Below are 21,759 nucleotides of genomic sequence, written 5' to 3' on the forward strand. Positions count from 1 at the left end.
TCAGGTCTCTGTAAGGAGAATAGTCTTCCCTGTAAATCTCATGGGAGACACTGGGGCCGGTGTATGTATATACACCTCATAGCCCAATCCAACTCACCCTGAGATGTTGCCCAACCAGCAGTAGTGTGAACACCGCCGCTGCCATGTCTTAATCATAACACTTGTGCACACACTGTAACTAAGAGGAGTAAGTAAAGGGCCAGCAGCTATACAACCAGGGCCGCCTCAAGTAAAGCAGATTGTCTATTCCGGCCTGTATATTAGTAAAAAGGGGCAGATAAAAGTGTTTCTTCGTCGCTCCATTGGGAGACCCAGACAATTGGGTGTATAGCTACTGCCTCCGGAGGCCACACAAAGCATTACACTAAAAAGTGTAAGGCCCCTCCCCTTCTGGCTATACACCCCCAGTGGGATCACTGGCTCACCAGTTTTCGGCTTTGTGCGAAGGAGGTCAGACATCCACGCATAGCTCCACTGTTTAGTCAGCAGTAGCTGCTGACTATATCGGATGGAAGAAAAGAGGGCCCATATGGGGCCCCCAGCATGCTCCCTTCTCACCCCACTGGTGGTTTGTAAGGTTGAGGTACCTATTGCTGGTACGGCGGCTGGAGCCCACATGCTGTTTTCCTTCCCCATCCCCCTGAGGGGCTCTGAGGAAGTGGGATCTTACCGGCCCCAAAGCCCTGAGGCCGGGCTCCATCCACAGACCCATTGAACCTGCTGGATGTGGAGCGGGAGTGCCGTTCAGAGACATGGCCCTGCACCATTCAGGTACTCTGTGTCCCCGTACACACAGGCACAGCACACTCCAGACTTGCTGGGTGTGCTAGTGCGCCGGGGACAGTAAAGGGTTACAGTCACTGCAGCCTAGCTGAGTGACTTTATTTATTGGGAACTACCGCGCCGGACGCTCCGGGAGCGGCGGCGCGGCTGGGACTTGTAGTGCGCCGGGGACTTAGCGCCGACCGCGCTTTTACGGCGGCGGCGCTTATAAATCCAGTCCCCGGCTTTTGCGGCCTAGCTCCGCTTCGTTCCCGCCCCCACCCTGTCAATCAGGGTAGGGGAGAGACGCTGTACAATCAGCAGCGCCGAGGGCTGGAGCCTTATTTACATGCTCCAGCCCTCTCACTGGACACTGTGGGACGCCGGTTTCCCGCTCTGACTAGGGGCACGCCCACGGCCCGCCCCTACTCACACGAGCTGGAGAAGGACGCCGGCAGCCATTCCTGCAGTCCGAGCTGAGAGAACGGACTCTGGGCAACCAGGCACAGGACTAGGGCGACCACACACCCGCTTATAGGCGGGCGGTAAGCGGCACCTGAAGTGCTGACACTAAATACCGCAGTTTGACCATTTGTATTTTATGCTTACACTGCATAGGTCGCTATTTTTGGCTATATGCCCTCTTAGATGGCGACACATCAGCAGCAGGAAAGCATGGGTGCTAAAGCACAGGCTTTCTATGCTGCTTGTATTGCACGTACTGAGGTGTTCATGTGTGTATTTATGCTTGTATGCTATACACTGCACTGTACGGTCGCTAGTCTTGGCTATATTCGCCATGGAATGGCTAGACTACAGCAGCAGAAAAGCAAGGGTGTTGAGGCACAGGTTTTTTTCTATGCTGCTTGTATTGCAGGTGTTGCAGTGTTCATTTGTACTTATGCTTGTATGCTATACATTGCACTCTATGGTCGCTATTCTGGGCCATATTCCCCTAGATGGCTAGACAACAGCAGCAAAAAAGCAAGGGTGCCAAGGCACAGGCTTTCTATGCTGCTTGTACTGCATGTGCTGCAGTGTTCATTTGTACTTTATGCTTGTATGCTATACATTGCACTGTACGGTCGCCATTCTTGGCTCTATAAGTCGGCAGCAGCATATAAGCAACACAGGCTTTCAATGCTGTTTTTACTGCATGTGATACTGTTCCACGGCACTGAACCCCATTGTGTGCAATGCTCCCCTGTAGCACTTGGTCAGCCGGGGTCTCTACTTGACGTGGCCAAAAGAACCACCTCTCAACCCTGTCCAAGGACAGGGACGGAGTTGCGATGGGATAGAGAATTGCAGTCCGGACAGGCCATGGGCAATCTGGAGCATTGCTCCCTGGCCACCCTCATTTGGAATAAAATCGGTGCTCCGGGGGGGGGGGTCCCAGGACGACTCTCTGTATGATGAGGCAGACGTAGCTCATCAGGACTTTGATCCTGACACCGCTCTCACTCCGGATACACCGGATGGTGACGCCATAAGGAATGATCCTATAGCGTCCATCAATGGAATGTTGGATCTTTTCTCCCTCAGCTCCCCCATTGGAGGAGTCAGCTTCACAGCAGGAGAAGTCCCATTTCAGTAGCTCAAACGTATATTGAGTATTGTTCTCGCCACGCTGACTTCAGAGAAGCAGTCCAGGAACACCACGCTTCCCAGATAAGCGTTTTCTCCAAACGTATTAAGGATACACGTTATCCCTTTCCCCCTGACGTGGTCAAGCGTTGGACCCAGGGTCCAAAGGTGGATTCTCCAATCTCCAGGCTTGCGGCTAGAGCCATAGTTGCAGTGGAGATGGGACTTCACTTACAGATGCCATTGACAGACAGATGGACTCTGGTTGAAATCTGTCTATGAGGCTATCGGCGTGTCGGTTGCTCCGGCATTCACAGCCGTATGGGCACCCTAAGCTTTTCAGCTGTTCTTGCGCAGCTGGTCTTGAGCACATGTACATCTGTGCCGCAGGGGCGTCCGTAACCTCGCAATGTCTGCATTGCGACTTACCCTATTAATGCTGTCCTGGAAGGACAGTCGAGGTTTCGGTCCTTCCCAGGCTCGGGCAGGTCCCAATTGTCCTCGTCCAAAAGGGCTGAAAAGCCTCAGAGGGGCTCAGCTTCCGGCCGGGCTCAATCACGCCCAAGGAAGGCAGCCGGAGGAACCGCTACAAAGGCGGTCTCCTCATGACTCTCAGCTCTCTCATCTCTCCGCATCCGCGGTTGATGGCAGACTCGCTCGCCTTTGGCGACATTTAGCTGCCACAGGTCACAGACCGGTGGGTGAGGGACAGTGTGCCCACGTGCACAGGACAGAGTTCTGTTCTCGTCCTCCGACTCGATTCTTCAGAACGTCCCCACCTCCCCACCGAGCAGATGCTCTTCTGCGGGCAGAAGGAGTGGTAATCCCGGTTCCTCTTCAGGAACAAGACACGGTTTTCCTCCAAGCTGGTTGTGGTGCCAAAAAAGGATGGCTCTTTCCGTTTCGTTCTGGACCTAAAACTGCTCAACAAGCACGTGGAGGCCAGGCGGTTCCGGATGATACCCTCCGCTCCGTCATTGCCTCAATGTCTCAAGGAAATTTCCTAGCGTCAATAGACATCAAAGATGCTTATCTCCACGTGCCGATTGCTACAGAGCACCAATGTTTTTCTACGTTTCGTGATAGGAAACGACCATCTTCAGTTCGTAGCGCTGCCATTCGGGCTGGCGACAGCCCCACGGGTGTTCGCCAAGGTCATGACGGCAGTGGTAGCAGTCTTGCACTCACAGGGACACTCTGTGATCCCTTACTTGGACGATCTACTTGTCAAGGCACCCTCTCAAGAGGCATGCCAACTCAGCCTGAATGTTGCGCTGGAGACTCTCCAGACGTTCGGGTGGATCATCAACTTCTCAAAGGCAAACCTGTCACGACCCAATCACTAACGTATCTTGGCATGGAGTTTCATACCCTCTCAGCGGTAGTGAAGCTTCCGCTGGACAAGCAGCGGTCACTACAGACTGGGGTGCAGACTCTCCTTCAAGGTCAGTCGCACTCCTTAAGACGCCTCATGCACTTCCTCGGGAAGATGGTGGCGGCAATGGAGGCGGTTCCGTTTGCGCAGTTTCATCTGCGTCCACTTCAATGGGACATTCTCCGCCAATGGGACGGGAAGTCAACATCCCTGAACAGGAAAGTCTCCCTTTCACAGACGGCAAGGACTCTCTGCAAGGGTGGCTTCTTCCCACCTCATTATCACAAGGAAGATCCTTCCTACCACCGTCTTGGGCGGTGGTCACGACAGACGCGAGTCTGTCAGGGTGGGGAGCGGTTTTTTCTCCACCACAGGGCTCAGGGTACGTGGACTCAGCAGGAGTCCACCCTTCAGATCAATGTTCTGGTAATCAGAGCAGTGTATCTTGCCCTACAAGCCTTCCAGCAGTGGCTGGAAAGAAAGCAGATCCGAATTCAGTCGGACAACTCCACAGCGGTGGCATACATCAATCACCAAGGAGGGACACGCAGTCGGCAAGCCTTCCAGGAAGTCCGGCGGATTCTGATGTGGGTGGAAGCCACGGCCTCCACCATATCCGCAGTTCACATCCCCGGCGTAGAAAACTGGGAAGCAGGCTTCCTCAGTCGCCAGGGCATGGACGCAGGGGAATGGTCCATTCACCCGGACGTGTTTCAGGAAATCTGTCGCCGCTGGGGAAGGCCGGACGTCGACCTAATGGCGTCCCGGCACAACAACAAGGTCCCAACCTTCATGGCACGGTCTCGCGATCAAAGAGCGCTGGCGGCAGACGCCCTAGTGCAAGATTGGTCGCAGTTCCGGCTCCCTTATGTGTTTCCACCTCTGGCACTCTTGCCCAGAGTGCTACGCAAGCAGATCCGATTGCAGCCGCGTCATACTCGTCGCCCCAGACTGGCCGAGGAGGGCGTGGTATCCGGATCTGTGGCAGCTCACGGTCGGCCAACCGTGGGCACTACCAGAACGACCAGACTTACTGTCCCAAGGGCCTTTTTTCCATCGGAATTCTGCGGCCCTGAACCTGACTGTGTGGCCATTGAGTCCTGGATCCTAGCGTCTTCAGGCTTACCCCAAGGGGTCGTTGCCACCATGAGACAGGCTAGGAAACCCACGTCTACTAAGATCTACCACAGAACGTGGAGGATATTCTTATCCTGGTGCTCTGCTCAGGGAGTGTCTCCCTGGCCATTTGCATTGCCTACCTTTCTTTCTTTCCTGCAATCTGGGTTAGAAATAGGTTTGGCGCTCGGCTCCCTTAAAGGTCAGGTATCGGCGTTATCCGTCTTTTTTCAGAGGCGTTTGGCACGCCTTCCTAAGGTGCGCATGTTCCTACAGGGGGTTTGCCATATCGTTCCCCCGTACAAGCGGCCGTTAGATCCATGGGATCTGAACAGGGTACTAGTTGCCCTCCAGAAGCCGCCCTTCTAGCCTCTGAGGGAGGTTTCACTTTCTAGACTATCCCAGAAAGTGGCTTTTCTGGTAGCGATCACATCTCTTCGGAGAGTGTCTGAGCTGGCAGCGCTGTCATCCAAGACTCCCTTCCTGGTCTTCCACCAGGACAAGGTAGTGCTGCGCCCCATTCAGGAGTTTCTCCCGAAGGTGGTATCCTCTTTTCATCTTAATCAGGATATCTCTTTGCCTTCTTTTTGTCCTCATGCAGTTCATCGGTATGAGAAGGATTTACATTTGTTAGATCTGGTGAGAGCACTCAGAATCTACATTTCCCGCATGGCGCCCCTGCGCCGTTCGGATGCACTCTTTGTCCTTGTCGCTGGTAAGCGCAAGGGGTCGCAGGCTTCTAAGGCCACGCTGGCTCGATGGATCAAAGAACCAATTCTTGAAGCCTACCGTTCTGCTGGGCTTCCGGTTCCATCAGGGCTGAAGGCCCATTCTACCAGAGCCGTGGGTGCGTCCTGGGCATTGCGACACCAGGCTACGGCTCAACAGGTGTGCCAGGCAGCTACCTGGTCGAGTCTGCACACTTTCACCAAACATTATCAGGTGCATACCTATGCTTCGGCGGACGCCAGCCTAGGTAGAAGAGTCCTGCAGGCGGCAGTTGCCTCCCCGTAGGGGAGGGCTGTCTTCGCAGCTCTAACATGAGGTATTTCTTTACCCACCCAGGGACAGCTTTTGGACGTCCCAATTGTCTGGGTCTCCCAATGGAGCGACGAAGAAGGGAATTTTGTTACTTACCGTAAATTCCTTTTCTTCTAGCTCCTATTGGGAGACCCAGCACCCGCCCTGTTGTCCTTCGGGATTTTTGGGTTGTTTCGGGTACACATGTTGTTCATGTTGAACGGTTTTTCAGTTCTCCGATGTTACTCGGAGTGAATTTGTTTAAACCAGTTATTGGCTTTCCTCCTTCTTGCTTTTGCACTAAAACTGGTGAGCCAGTGATCCCACTGGGGGTGTATAGCCAGAAGGGGAGGGGCCTTACACTTTTTAGTGTAATGCTTTGTGTGGCCTCCGGAGGCAGTACCTATACACCCAATTGTCTGGGTCTCCCAATAGGAGCTAGAAGAAAAGGAATTTACGGTAAGTAACAAAATTCCCTTCTTTAGCCACCTTCTTTTGGAGATCTGGGCGCTTTTTAATGTTGCAGTGCTGTGAGAGGAGAAATGCAGCATCTGCCACATATGACGCTCTTAGGCCCCCTTCACACATCCGTGTCTGATGTGTGAGGTCCGTTTTCACACGTACCAGAGACACGGGCACACATAGACCCATGAAAATCAATGGGTCTGCGCACACGTGTGTGTTTACACATGGACAGTGTCTGTTCGCTCCACACGTTGACATGTCCGTTTTTCTCTGGCAGCACGGGTGTCACACGGACCGCACACATGTGCTCAGTTTGACACATACTGGAGAAAACCACATTTCTGTGAAATAAAAAGAATTTCTGTACTCTCCTTCTCCAGCACTACTGTCTGTGCCGCTGCTGTCACTTGCTTCTGACCCCTGATCATTATGCTCATCGCATATTCACTGCACCGAGGACCGGAAGCAGCAGCAGCGGGGAGTCAGCAGGGCCGGAGGCCGTAGATCAGCAACGCCAGGGACAGGTGAGCAGAAAGTTCCTGCTGTTCGTGTGTTATCCCAGCACACAGAGCATTTGTGTGCCAAAATCACGGCACATGGAGGGCCATACGCACCTTTTACACGTCCGTGCAAAACGTGCGGTTTTTTTTTTTCACGGATGTGTGAACAAGGCCTTGTTCGTTGAGGTATTGGGACAGTTTTCTGACACCTGTAGTGTATCTAGAGCGTATGTGACACACTGCCCATACTATCACCTTCCTTGCTCCAAGGCTGGACCTATCCTCTCCCTGCGCTTCAATGACAATAAGTGATGGAAGTGAGAAGTTCAGTGTGATCAAGGAATACACTAGAAATACGGATTTTCTTTTGCACTTCAATGATGCTGCCCAGTCATAAGAAGGAAGGAGTGAATCCCCAGAGAAAAATCTGTAAACACCCCTTTTGGTTGAAGGCAAAATTTTCATGTAAATGTCTTAAGTCTAAATCTCCATAATGCAGTGGAGAAAAGGTTTTAATCTGCCTCTTTTTAATGATGCATAGTTTTAAATAAAGAATATTCTGAATGGTCCTTTTCATGGATTTGGTTACTTTGAGTAGATTGTCCTAATCCAACCTAATCCTGATCTTTCCTCATCTTCTAGAATGGTACTTTAAAGATCATAGACCGGAAAAAGCACATATTTAAATTAGCCCAGGGTGAATACATTGCACCAGAGAAAATTGAGAATATCTACACAAGGAGTGAAGCCGTGGTACAGATCTTTGTTCATGGAGAGAGTTTACAGGTAACTGTTCCTTCCATATCAGCATGAGACGTTATAGGGTGGAAACGGTATATTTAACTATTCTTCCTCTCTTCAGGCCTTCCTTGTGGCCATTGTGATTCCAGATCCGGATAACGTACTCAACTGGGCAAAAAAGAAGAAATTTGAAGGTAGCTATGAGGACCTATGTAAGAATAAGGTAGGTGGCGTCACTTCACCTTTTTTCAAGGTTTGTAAGGAAAAAAAACGTGGTTCATTCTCATTGCCCCAAATCCCCCCCGTACACCCCTCACATTGTAAATATTTTATTATACCTTTAGTGTTGTCCCATGACAATATGACACTTTGATACAATGTACAGCAGTCAGTGTACAGCTTGTATAACAGTGTAAATTTGGTGTCCCCTCTAAATAACTCAACACACAGCCATTAATGTCTAAACTGCTGGCAACAAAAGTGAGTACACACCTAAATTAAACATGGCCAAATTTGTGCTCAAAATATCACTATTTTGTGTGACCACTGTCGTTAACTCTTGGGCATGGAGGTCACTAGAGCTTCACAGGAGCCACCTCCTCTTCACTCCATGGTGACATCACAGAGCTGGTGGATTTTAGAGACCTTGCACTTCTCTACTGTCTGTTTGAGGATGCCCCACAAATGCTCAATACGGTTTAGGTTAGAAGACATGCTTGTCCAGTCCAACAACTTTTTTACCCTCAGTTTGTTTTTTTTTCCAGCACCCATGACAGCACCACGAGAGAATGTAAGGGTGCTGTCATGGGTTCAGAAAAAACACATTACCGGTAAGTAATTACGTATTTTTCCAGCACCCATGACAGCACCCTTACACTCTCTCGTGGTGCTGTCATGGGTTCAGAAAAAACACATTACCGGTAAGTAATTACGTATTTTTCCAGCACCCATGACAGCACCCTTACATTCTCTCGTGGTGCTGTCATGGGTTCAGAAAAAACACATTACCGGTAAGTAATTACGTATTTTTTTTTTTTTTTTTTTTTTTTTTTTTTAAACCAAGGCACTGGTAGTCTTGGAGGCAATTTTGGTGTTAACATACTGCCCTGCGGCCCAGTTTCCGAAGGGAGGGATCTTTCTATACTTCAGTATGTCACAGTACATGTTGGCATTTGTTTCCCTCAATGAACTGTGGCTTCCCACAGCCGGAAGCACTCGTACAGCCCCAAACAATGACCCTCCCTCCATCATGCTTGACTGTAGGTAAGACACATTTGTCTATGTACTCCTCACCTGTTTGCTATCCCCATTCCTGTAACCTCTACAGCAGTACTGAGACAATCTCTAGATAGGACGCAGAGCACGTGCACTCAAACTTTGTTGCCCATGGCGAGGCCTGTCCTGGGTGGAACCTGATTTTGTTTAATCGTTCTGGTCTTGGACATCATACTGCAGCTCAAGTTTCTGGGTGTTGGCAATCTTATAGCCTAGGCCATGTTTATGTAGAGCAACATTATTTTTTCACCTCCTCAGATTTCTTTGCCACAAGAGGCCATGTTGAGCTTCCAGTGACCAGTATGAGAGAGTGTGTGATCGATAACACCAAATATAACACACCTGTTCCACATTCACATTTGACACCTTATAACACTGTGTCACATGAAACCAGGTAGGGAAAATAGCTAATTAGGCACAATTTGGCCATTTTCACTTAGTGGTCTACTTGCTTTTGTTGCCAGTGGTTTAAATATTAATGGCGGTGTGAGTTACTTAGAGGGTACCAAATTTACACTGTTATAAAAGTTGTACACTGATATAATGTAAAGTAAGTCAGTATAATATCTTTAGTGTTATCCCATAGTCCCATAATAAAATATTTGCAAAAAGGTGAGGAATGTACTCACTCTTGTGATATACTTCATATAATTTTGCAAATGTTCACATTGGCCACGGGGGTAATTTTAGATTCAAACTTTTTATTAGGCTCATTAACTATCATTGTAATCCTAGCTGTGATAATGGCTATGCACAGCTGACAACGCAGATCCATTATTCAGAATAGGCAGTCAGAGATAAACCTAATAACACCCCTCCCCCCACCCCCCCCCCCCCGTCTTCACAATTTTTTATTTTTCTTTTAAAACTTCTAAAAGGAAGTCTGACTCAGTCTGTTGCAGCTAATGTACATGGGATGGACACGTGTGTTCCTCTAAGAACAGAATGTACTTGTTTAGAATGGTTCCAGTGTTCAGTGTGAAAACTGCAAAATATCGAATACATCTATTACAGATTGTGATTTTATATTTTATGAAAAAGTGGTAAATGAGAAAACTAACTAAAGAACCTAATTTTAAAGTTGTGAGATGTGTTTTGTTTTGTTTTTTTTTTCTGATTTTATACATTCCCTTTTAACCCCTTCACGACCTTGGACGGATCTATCTGTCATGGAGCGTGTCCCGTTAAGCCCCGCCCCCCGCCGCGGGCAGGCGGCGGCGGTCGGCACACATCAGCTGTTTTCAACAGCTGACATGTGTGCCTGCATGTTGCGAGTGTAATTGCTTCCACTCGCAACATTTAACCCCTTAAATCTCGCTGCCAAAGTCTGGCAGCGAGATCTATATGCGCGCGGCCATATTTTTTTTACTTACCGCCGCGCCCACCGGAAGTCACGTGAGTGATCACGTGACTTTCGGTGGTTGCCATCGTACCACAGGGTCATGTGATGACGCCTGCAGCTACGAAGTTTCACTTTCGTTTTCACCCGGCCTGGAGCCGAATGAAACAGGAAGTGACTGTATCTGCTGTTTACAGCTGTATAGCTGTGATCAGCAGATAGAGAAGAGCGATCAGATTGCTGATCGCTATAGCCCCCTAGAGGTCTAGTAAAATAATAAAAAAAAAAAAAAAAGTTTTAAAAAAAACAAAACTAAAAGTTCAAATCACCCCCCTTTCACCCCATTGAAAATTAAAGGGTTAAAAAATAAATAAATATACACATTTGGTATCACCGCGTTCAGAAATGCCCGATCTATCAAGATATAAAATCAATGAATGATTGGAATTTTTTTGCCACTACGCAGTTTACTAAACGCCAAAATTACGTTTTTGGTCGCCGCATGTTTTACGCAAAATGCAATAACAGGCGATCAAAACGTAGCATCTGCGCAAAAATGGTACCAATAAAAATGTTAGATCGAGACGCAAAAAATAAGCAGGCACTAAGCCATAGATCCCAAAAAATGAACGCTGTGTTTCAGAAAATGGCGCAAAACGTGCGCCACTTTTATTGGACAAATTTGTGAATTTTTTTTAACCCCTTAGATACAAGTAAACCTATACATGTTTGGTGTCTACAAACTCGCACCGACCTGAGGCATAACATATACATCAGTTTTACCATATACTGAACACTGTGAATAAAACATCCCAAAAACTATTGTGCAATCACACTTTTTTTGCAGTTTTTCCACACTTGGAATTTTTTTTGCTGTTTTTCAGTACACTATATGGTAAAACCTATGGTGTCATTTAAAAGTACAACTCGTCCCTCAAAAAAAAAAGCCCTCATATGGCAAGATTGACGGAAAAATAAAAAAGTTACGGCTCTCGAAGAAAAGGAACAAAAACAAAAACAAAAACTGAAAGTGCCCGGGGCTGAAGGGGTTAAAGGTATTCCTCCAAAAAATTAGGAGATGTCTATTAATCTAGGCAGTTTCTGTTGCATAGCTTGCACTGAATTGAAACACCAATATACAGCGGGTGAAAGAATTCTTGGACACGTCACCAGTTGTCTAAGCAAATATATTTCTAAAGGTGCAATTGACATACATTTCTCATCAGATATTGGTAACTATCCATCCAATCCACACAGGAAATTAAATTAAACCATAGGTGTCCATAAAGTTAGTGGTGTCATAACGGAGAAATGAAGCAGGGAAAAAGTATTGAATACATGAGAGGAGCAAAAAGCCATTGAAAGTCATGGCACCAGCTAAAAATTTAAATTTATCAGTACTGTGGAACCTTTATTTACTAACGGATTGTTCTAGTAAACAAAGTTACTTGTCTAGGAAAGCAAAATTTCCCATAGGAAATAATGCAAGCTCAGACAATTCGTTCCACAACTTGTTCAATATCCCATCCTCCCCTATTGTGCCATCACACACACACACACACACACACACACACACTCACACATTATGCTCACACACACACACACACACACATTATGCTCACACACACACACACACACACACACACATTATGCTCACACACACACACACACACACACATTATACACACACACACACACACACACACACATTATGCTCACACATTCACACACACACACATTATGCTCACACATTCACACACACACACACATTATGCTCACACACACACACACACACACACATTATGCTCACACATTCACACACACACACACACACTATGCTCACACATTCACACACACACACACTATGCTCACACATTCACACACACACACACTATGCTCACACATTCACACACACACACACACACACACACACATTATGCACACACACACACCTTATGCTCACACACACCTTATGCTCACACACACACACACACACCTTATGCTCACACACACACACACACACACACACACACATTATGCTCACACATTCACACACACACACACACACACACACACATTATGCTCACACATTCACACACACACACATTATGCTCACACATTCACACACACACACACATTATGCTCACACATTCACACACACACACACACATTATGCTCACACATTCACACACACACACACACATTATGCTCACACATTCACACACACACACACACATTATGCTCACACATTCACACACACACACACACATTATGCTCACACATTCACACACACACACACACATTATGCTCACACATTCACACACACACACACACATTATGCTCACACACACACACACACACACACACACACACATTATGCTCACACACACACACACACACACACACACACACATTATGCTCACACACACACACACACACACACACACACATTATGCTCACACACACACACACACACACACACACACACACACACACACACATTATGCTCACACACACACACATTATGCTCTCACACACACACACACACACATTATGCTCACCTTATCTTCCATTTTATCGCCGGCCTCCCAGTTCTTGTAGTTTGCCAGTCCAGGAAGTGTATCTGGTAACCATCGCGACCGATGCTGGAGCTTCCGCTGCCAGCGCGCTGATGTCAAAGGCATGAGCCGCTTGCCTCTGATTGGTCAGCGTGCTGCGTTTTGAAAAGTGGCTGGCAGCAGAAGTGCCTCCGTCGTCGCGATGGTTACCCGATACACATCCAGCACCGGTGAACTACAAGAACCGGGAGGCCGGCGATTTGAATAGAAGGTAAGGTGAGAATAATATTTGTGTGGACTGTAAGAGCGGGTCAGGACGCGGTGAAAGTACAGAACCGGAAGTGTGTGCGTTGAGTATTTGCTCGTACGGCAAAGCTTGCTCGTAAACTGAGTTACAAATTTACAGCAAGCTTTGCTCGTATAGCGAAATACTCGCTAACTGGGTTACTTGTAAACCGAGGTTCTACTGTGGTTAGAAAACACTCCTGCCACATAGTGAAAAAAGTTGTCCACGAGCTAAGGATCACCTGTGCAGAGCTACAGAAAAACTTGTCTCAAAGAGAATAAGTAATGCATGCTTTCCATTCAAGAATTTAAAACACACTTGAACATTTTGTTCAGCAATAAAGTTTGCTCAACATTTAAACAAGCCTGTGAAATACTGGGAGAATACGGTCTTGTAAGATGAGACCAAAATGTAACACTATGGATGCCATAATAAACACCATGTTTAGAGGCCAGAAACACTGCATGTCACCCCAAAAACACCATACCAACATTGAAGTGTGGAGGTGGGAACATCATGGTGTGTGGGTGTTTTTCAGTATACAGCACTCGCAATCTTCATATAGTTGAAAGAAGGTTGAATGGACAAATGTACCGAAACATTGATAAAAATCTGCTGCCATCTACCAGGATAAGATGAAACTAAGGTGAACATTTCAGCAACACAATGATCCCAAACACACAGCAAAGGAAACTGGCTTGGCCATTCTACCAGCTTTACTTTCTCGGAAACCAATTGACAATCACCTGACCGGAATCCAATAGAAAATGTATGGACGGAACTAAAGAGGAGTTCTAAAAGGAGCCCAAGCAACCTTCAGGATTTGTCAAAATCACACCTGAGCAATGTATGATACTAGTTTCTGTTTACATGAGGCACCTTGAAGTGATCATCACCACAAAGGCTTTTGTATGAAGTATTAAATAAATTTCAGGAACAGTGTTCATATTTATTTATATATTTTTATTTTTTTTTCACCATTTCTCATTATTACAAATTACTACATTTATGGACATCTATGGTTTGTTCTTTGCCTGTGTGGATTAGATGGGTGGTTACTGACTTGGTGAGAAATTTGTCAATAGCACCTTTTAGAAATATATTTTATTTGCTTCAATATTCTTTCACCCGCTGTAGGTATTGTCTATCTGGCATGTCATAAATGTGCAGCTCCTTCTGTATATGACTAATCAAATTAGAATTACATGGGTATTGAGTGGTCGTCACTGATTGCAAATTCATAAAATATGTATGTTTTTGATAGATGGATAGATAGGGTTGTCCACTATTTTAATATTGATGGCCTATCCTTTGGATCGGTCATCAATGTCTGATCTGTTGGGGTCAGACACCTGACGTCGGTGCTGATCAGCTGTTCTCCATGGCAGCTGGAAAAGCTCAGTTGCGGAGCTGCCCCATCTTCTGATAGTTGTGGGGTACTGCACATCCACCTCCAAGTCAAATTCTTAGGAGGCAGATATGCAGTGGCCACTATCAGAAGATAGTGCTCACTACAGGAGCTGCCCTTCCAGCTGGCGACAGCTGCACCGATAACAGCTAATTGGTGGGGGCACCGGGTGTTGGACCCCGGCTAATCAGACATTAATGACATCCTAGGAATAAGCCATCATTGTTAAAGTAGTAAACAACCGCTTTAATTTTTTTTTTTTTTTATTTTTTTTTTCAGGAATTCTGTGATTACAGGAGACCCTCATTTAGTGCCTATCCTTAGTTGTGGTCAGCTTATTTTAGAGTTCCGTTCCTTAAAAAAAAAAAAAAAATAGCGTGCATACTCTTTTTAGGTATGAGGAGAGGGTTCTGTTCAGATTTATTTATATATTTATTTTTTTTTTTTTGTGTAAATATGAGGGGCCCTTGAAATTCCGAACGATGTTGACATAACCAGATAACACGAGTATTTGCTTCTGCATTTCTTAATTTATGCTTACTTTTATCTTCTTATAGGACTTTAAAAATGCAGTTCTGGAAGATTTACTCAGACTGGGTAAAGAAGCCGGTTTAAAAACTTTCGAACAAGTAAGTGAATTTAGCTCCTGTATTTGCCTCCTATGGGACCCGTGCACATTAGCTGCAATAGACTGACCCAGAGATTGACCCAGACCTTACCCTGATAAAATCCTATTAAAACCTGAGGCCAGATGGGGGACTAGCCTTTCATTGTGGAGTCTGATATATTTACATTCAGACTCTGACTACAACAGGAAAAGCTATTGAAACCTCTTAGGCTATGTGCGCACTAGACCGTTTTACCCGCGGATTTGTCGCGGAAATTTCTTGAGAAAGATTAGAAATCTTTCTGCAGACATTTCCCAGCAAAACCTATGTGTTAAAAAAATAGCTGTGCGCACGCTGCGGAATTTTCTCGAGAAACTTTCTTGAAAAAATGAGCATGTCCATTATTACCTGCAGAATACCCCCGGAATTTCTACACTTGCTTGTCAGGAACAACCTGCGGAAAATCCGCGATAAAATCGCGGCTAATCCGCGGTAAAACCGCATGCGTTTTACCGCGGATTTGGTGCGGGTTTTTTTTCCGCAGGTGTGGGAATCCTCAACTCCCAGAATGTCTCAAAGTTTCTTGAGAAAAAGGACATTTCTAGTGCGCACATAGCCTTAGGCTGCTTTCACACATCCGGTTTGTGCTGAGCGGCACAATCCGGCTCAAAAACCTATGCAACGGATTCGGCGAAAAAACCGGATCCATTGCCCGTCCGTTTTTTGACGATGCGGCTTGACACTGAGCATGCGCAGTACAAAAAACCGCATCCGACGTCCATAGGCTTGCATTGTGAATCGTGCCGATGCTTTTTTTTTTTTCGACGCACAAAAAAACGTGCCAGTCAACGTTCCATCTGGCCGCCGCATTGGCTAAATATGCTGCATCCAGCAAAAAACGGATGCAACGCAAGGCCATGCGGCACAATACAGCGCTAATGCAAGTCTATGCGGGGGAAAAAACGCGACCGGCGGCAAAAAAAAACGGTTGCGTTTTTTCTGCAGAGCGCCGTATTGTGCCACACGGCAAAAACCGGATGTGTGAAAGCAGCCTTAGTGTGGCTGAGCTACTATGAGTTTCTATCACTCATTAATATAATTATTGGGATTTATTCACATCAAGGCTCTCCCCCTCCCCCACACTATGCATAATCTCCCAGTGGATCCCCATGGGTTAATATTTAAAAGAAGTGAATTACTGAAAGTTATAAACTCCCTTTCATGTTGCATATTTAACTTTGTATTTGTTTAGATCTTTATTCTGATAACCTTCTTAATGTTTGTTTTTCTCCATATTTTTTTCCCATTATTAAAATAAAAAAAAAACAAAAACACACCCAAAACACATTGTTCTCCACAACAGCCACTAAGTGCCGTTTCACATTTGCGCTATTTTAATGGATTCGGGCTCCGTTACAAATACAGTACAGATCATTTATTTACAGTGGAAGCGCGACATCATGTGGACACAAGCGGGTACTGCATGACACACACACGCCATAGTAACGCGCTTCCAATGTAAATAAATGAACTGTACTACATTAGTGACTGATTCCGTTTGCGTCAAAACAACGCAAGTGTGAAACTAGCCTTAGTCTAATATTGGACTCCTATTTCCTGTTCTTTGTTTTTTAGCAGTCATATGCAGCAATAGTGGCTTTGACTCTATTGACTTGAATGTATTGTTTCTTGGAATGGTGTGATTGATTTCATTAGCATTGCACAGGTGATGGAATTATTATCAAGATATCAGAAATTGCCACATTTTCTAACCTGTGTAATGCTAATGAAATCCTGAAAATATGACCTGTATGGGGAAACTCTGATCTAGGCAAAGGTCAGTGTGAAGGGAGGTGGAGGAGGCGAGCTGTGACAATCACCTATCGAAGGATCCTGTGTTGTATACCACATTGTTATCTTTATCAAAATCCTGTATGTTCTTACATTGCTGACAAGTTTTTGGTAATGTAGAGGGGAAAAAAACGAAAGTGTGAGGGGGATAAAAAAAGGACTGCACATGGATCCTCTGTATGTCGTAAGATCTTTACACACCTCCAAAACGTGTGTGTGTGTGTATGTGTAATATATATATATATATATATATATATATATATTACAAGCCATGGACATCATTTTTATGCTGATGCTGTGATGTGGCCCAATGCTGGTATGTGCCCCCATTGTGGTGCAGCCACCATCCTGACATGTGCCCCATCCTGCAGGGTAATTTGTGGGGGGTGGAGCCAAGCGGGGCCATGGCGCTGAGGATCAGTGCCGGACTGCATAGCTGGGTACAGGTGACTATCAAAGTGTGTGTGCGTGTACATGTGGGGGGGGTGGAGCCAAGTGGGGTAGTGTGTGCGGGGGGCAGAGGCGAGGGGTGGGTGTCAGCTGGGTTGCCGGTGTGGGCTCCCGGGGGTGCAGCACTCACCGGGGAGTTGGGGCTCCATGTGGGTGCGGGAAAAAGTGTCAGGCGTCGTCCTGTCGGCCCGTAGTTTGAGCTGTTCAGTTAGCTGAGCCATTGGTCGCAGGCTCTGTAGCGCGCGCGGTGTGACGACGGTTGTCACTGTGATGTCAGTTTGGAGCAAGACAGACAGACAGAATAAGGTGTGTGTGTGTGTGTGTGTATAGATAGAGATATATAGATAGAGATATAGAAAGAGATTATATATCTATATCTCTCTGTATGTATGGGATTATTATATCTGTTGATGCATTTATGCGACCTTTAGGCTCTGACCCTCCAGACACACCTCCCTGTTATTACTGTGGTTTTATATATGCACATCTGCACCGTGTTTCCCTTTTTGTCTGTTTAATATTTTGCTTGGAATAAAAACTTTTTCTAACCGATATACAGATTGATATGGTATTTGATTATGTTAATGAATTATGGAGGTCTTTTGTAGGATTTTGCGACCTTAGATATCCTGCAGATATATCTATTTATATAAATCCGTCTTGTATAGCGTATTACAATATGTAAAATGTTAAACACATTGGATAGGGATGCTGGCAATAAAAAAAATCGCGCTCTTATAGAACTTGCATGATTTACGGATTGACCATCTTTTTTTTCTGGATAAGAAACTGAGTGATTTTTGTATACGCAGATGAGAGTGAACCTGAATACTTGTAGTGACCAGTGTAAAAATTGCAAGATTCGTGGCATAACATTTCTTTCATGCTGACACAGAAAACTATAGATATATATATATATATATATATATATATATATATATATATATATATATATATATATATATATATATATATATATATATATATATATATATATATATATATATATATATATATATATATATATATATATATATATATATATATATTTATATTTTTTTTTTAACTACATTTAAGGCCCCCTTCACACGTCTGTGAAAATCATGCACGTGTTTCATGGATGTGTCAAGGGTGCGTTTTCCCCTCCGTGAGCAGTGTTTATGGCACTATGTGTTCTCCATGTGTTATCTCACACGGAACGATATCTTTCAACTCACCTGTCCCTGGCGTTGCTGTCCGTGGTGCTGATCTTCGGCTCCAGCCCTGCCGACTCCCTGCTGCTTCCGGCTGCAGTGAAGTGAATATTAAATGAGCATAATGAGCGGCAGTCGGCAGCAAGTGACAGCAGAGACAGGAGGGCAGGAGAAGGTGAGTAAAGATTTTATTTTTTTTCACTGACACGTGAGTTTTCTCCGGCGCGTGTCACGTGGAACACATCCACACTACATCCGTGTGGTCCGTATGCGGGCCGTGTGACACCTGTGATGCCGGAGAAAATGTGGACATGTCTACGTGTGGAACACACGGACATGCGTATGCTCCACACATACACACGTTCCATGGCAAAACACGCATGTGTGCGCAGACCCATTGATTTTAATGGGTCTACGTGTGCCCGTGTCTCGGTACCTGCAGGAATGGAGACACGTGCGTGTGAAGGGGGCCTAACACACAGCCGGATAGTGACACTGTTTCAATGTTTCAATCTGTGATAGAACAAATATGGAAACAGAAAAAAATTAAAAATGCTGTCAGTATTTGATCAGAATCCGAGAATGAGTCCTAGGCTTGTGTAGTTCAGTTTGTGTCTCTAATTTTTTTTGGATTCTCTTGTAGGTAAAAGACATTGTTCTGCATTCAGAAATGTTTTCTATCCAAAATGGCCTGCTGACCCCCACCTTGAAAGCAAAGAGGCCGGAGCTAAGAAAATACTTCCATGTCCAAATTGAAGAACTTTATGCTAATAATAAAGTATAATGCGTCCATGTTCATAGCGGTCTGTACACAACCACCAAGAAACCAATGGTCAAAGGAATAAAAAGGAAGACCTCCTACAATGCCTTACGGGTCCCTGTATTGTCTTTTGTACTGTGATCTAAAATCCTTAAACTAGGCCTTAAATTTGGAAAATGTGGACATACTTAAAATGAATGTCAATCTCTGGAACTTCTGCCTCAAATTAATTGGATTTTTCGCTTGTCACATGAGTCCGTCTACAAAAGACGTTCACACTTCTGTTCCAAAACTCCAACTTTCTTGCTTGCCAAATCGGATCATTTTTCTATTATCTTGTTTCTAAAACACAATGCACAGAAGATTTATCGTGTTACGGGATGCCTAAGAATTATTCTGGAGTGGTGACCTGTAATATTTTATCACTATTTTCTACATGTAAATGAGACTGGTTAATCCATGGAGTATAAAACTCCTTATTTAAAGAGTCGCTCCCCCTGTTCTGAAGGAGCTTCTATCAATGTCCGTAAGCTGCTAGAGGCCTGGGATACACCTTAACTTTTCATAGGACTGGCAACCAAGAAAAAGTGCAATTATCGCTGACGTCTGTGGAGGGGATCTAATTTTACTATATTAAAGGAACCTCTGACTTAGAAAATTCAGTCCAATCTGCACACAGCCCTATATAGCAATAGGGTAAGCGGAATAGACTTATATGTTGGGAATAATTCAGTATAACTTATGTTTTTTATTCATTTCAATCATTGCATTCTGGGTTTTTCAGTCAAGTGGGAGGTCATAATCAGTATGTGCATACAAACATTCACTGAGTGGTACCGCCCAATTGACTGAAGCCCAGAGTGGGCGGGGATTTAAATGAATAAAACACAAGTTACACTTCATTTTTCACCCCAAACTATATATCGGTCTGCTCTGCTCCTCTTGATCGATATCATGCTGACTGCAGGTTATACTGTATTTTGAATGACCGGTTTGCTTTAATGAAGTGTCTAGTTTTTGGGAGGGAGGGTGAAAGGGATATGGTCAGAACAACGCATTTTAAGGCTTTTTAGGTGTTCTTGTACGATATCTTTTGTTTTTTGTTTTTTTTTAAGAAATGCAAGGCACAAAGGAGTTGTACATAACAAGCACAACAATGGTTTGCACTATGTAAAGACGTGATTTATGTAAAGACCTGTGATTTCAAGCACTGCATTCTAGGCGGAGATCATTTATAGCTGCGTAATGAGAATTTATCCAAATGATATGTGACTTGTTAAAACTGAATTTACATGTTTGCTTTAATGGTTTTTGATCTTGTTAAAACCAAAATGTTTATATCCCAGTTCCCTTTACAGTCCCTTCCACAAATGAAGGAAACCAAAATAAATGATAATATGAAATGTTGGCTTTTTCTGTTTCTCTACTGCATAAATTGCAATCTTATTCATTCTCTAGGAGATGCTTGAATGTGCTATTGTGATGGGGCTCTGGTGAAAGAAAATCACATCTAGAAATATTTCATAGAATTTTGTCCATGATTTGTCTGATTTATGGCGGCCTTTACAAAACGGTGACATCTGGACAAGTATGATTGTGTTTTGGGCAACATTTATTTTTTTTTTTATGGTCCACTCACCAGAGTCTACAATTTTCTACCCAGCGATAGATGTTGGGTGACGGCAGGCTTTGGGCATTTTAGATTGCCTTGCACGTCTGAAGTGACTTGTTGAAGAGACTTCACCAAGCAAAATAAATAAATGGACAATGGTTAAGGTGGCGTTGCAAGAAAATGTAATGTACGGCCAGCTTTTAACACGAGAAGTCCCAGAGAGGGGTCATTTAACATTTCTACCTTTGGAACCCAGAGAGCTCGAAGTTTCTGGGACTTCTAGTGTTAAGCTCAATTTACACTGATGCACAGCAGTAATCAACTGCAGAACACCGATATTTGCCGACCCGTGGACGTTTCATAGCCCAGGCCGACCACTCTTCAAATGTGTACTGAACAATTTGTTCTAGGTCGTTATGTACGTATAAGCGGTCAGTGTTCTTGACAGCACAGGTCTGGAAAACCTTGACAAGACTGTGCTGCCAAGAGACCATCTTTTTGTGCAAATGAAAAGATCATTTCATCCAACGGATAAGTGATTTGATTTTGTCGGGTGAGCAGCGGCCTGTTTATACAGTATGATTATACTGTACGAACAATCATTCACTATAATTGTGCACTGTATGTTGGAAGCCAACAAGTGGAATATCTAATACCAAGCACTGGACATGGACCTATAACTTGAATTGTTTGGGGTTTTTTTTTATGTTCTTACCTTTTTGTGTTACCCCAAATGGGGTCAGATATGGGCAGCATGCTGGTAAAGGTCATAAATGATTAACTGAAATCTTTACATCTGGAAATAATGTGAAACCAGATACATGACCTCTGGTGCTCTGCATGTGTGTCCATT

General features: G+C 44.9%; 1 protein-coding gene across 1 annotated transcript in view; it reads left to right on the forward strand.

Moving 5' to 3' along the window:
• ACSL1 (acyl-CoA synthetase long chain family member 1) overlaps positions 1-20,697 on the forward strand; it is a 124,359-nt gene extending 103,662 nt beyond the window's left edge. Inside the window, exons 12-15 of the mRNA XM_075336130.1 lie at positions 7,468-7,611; positions 7,688-7,789; positions 14,990-15,061; positions 19,178-20,697. Coding sequence (XP_075192245.1) covers positions 7,468-7,611; positions 7,688-7,789; positions 14,990-15,061; positions 19,178-19,318 — 459 coding nt within the window. The 3' untranslated portion in view covers positions 19,319-20,697. The remainder of the gene's footprint in view (positions 1-7,467; positions 7,612-7,687; positions 7,790-14,989; positions 15,062-19,177) is intronic.
• Positions 20,698-21,759: the final 1,062 nt, after the last annotated feature.

This window comes from Anomaloglossus baeobatrachus, chromosome 1, assembly GCF_048569485.1.
Source record: "Anomaloglossus baeobatrachus isolate aAnoBae1 chromosome 1, aAnoBae1.hap1, whole genome shotgun sequence".
Lineage (NCBI taxonomy): Eukaryota > Metazoa > Chordata > Amphibia > Anura > Aromobatidae > Anomaloglossus > Anomaloglossus baeobatrachus.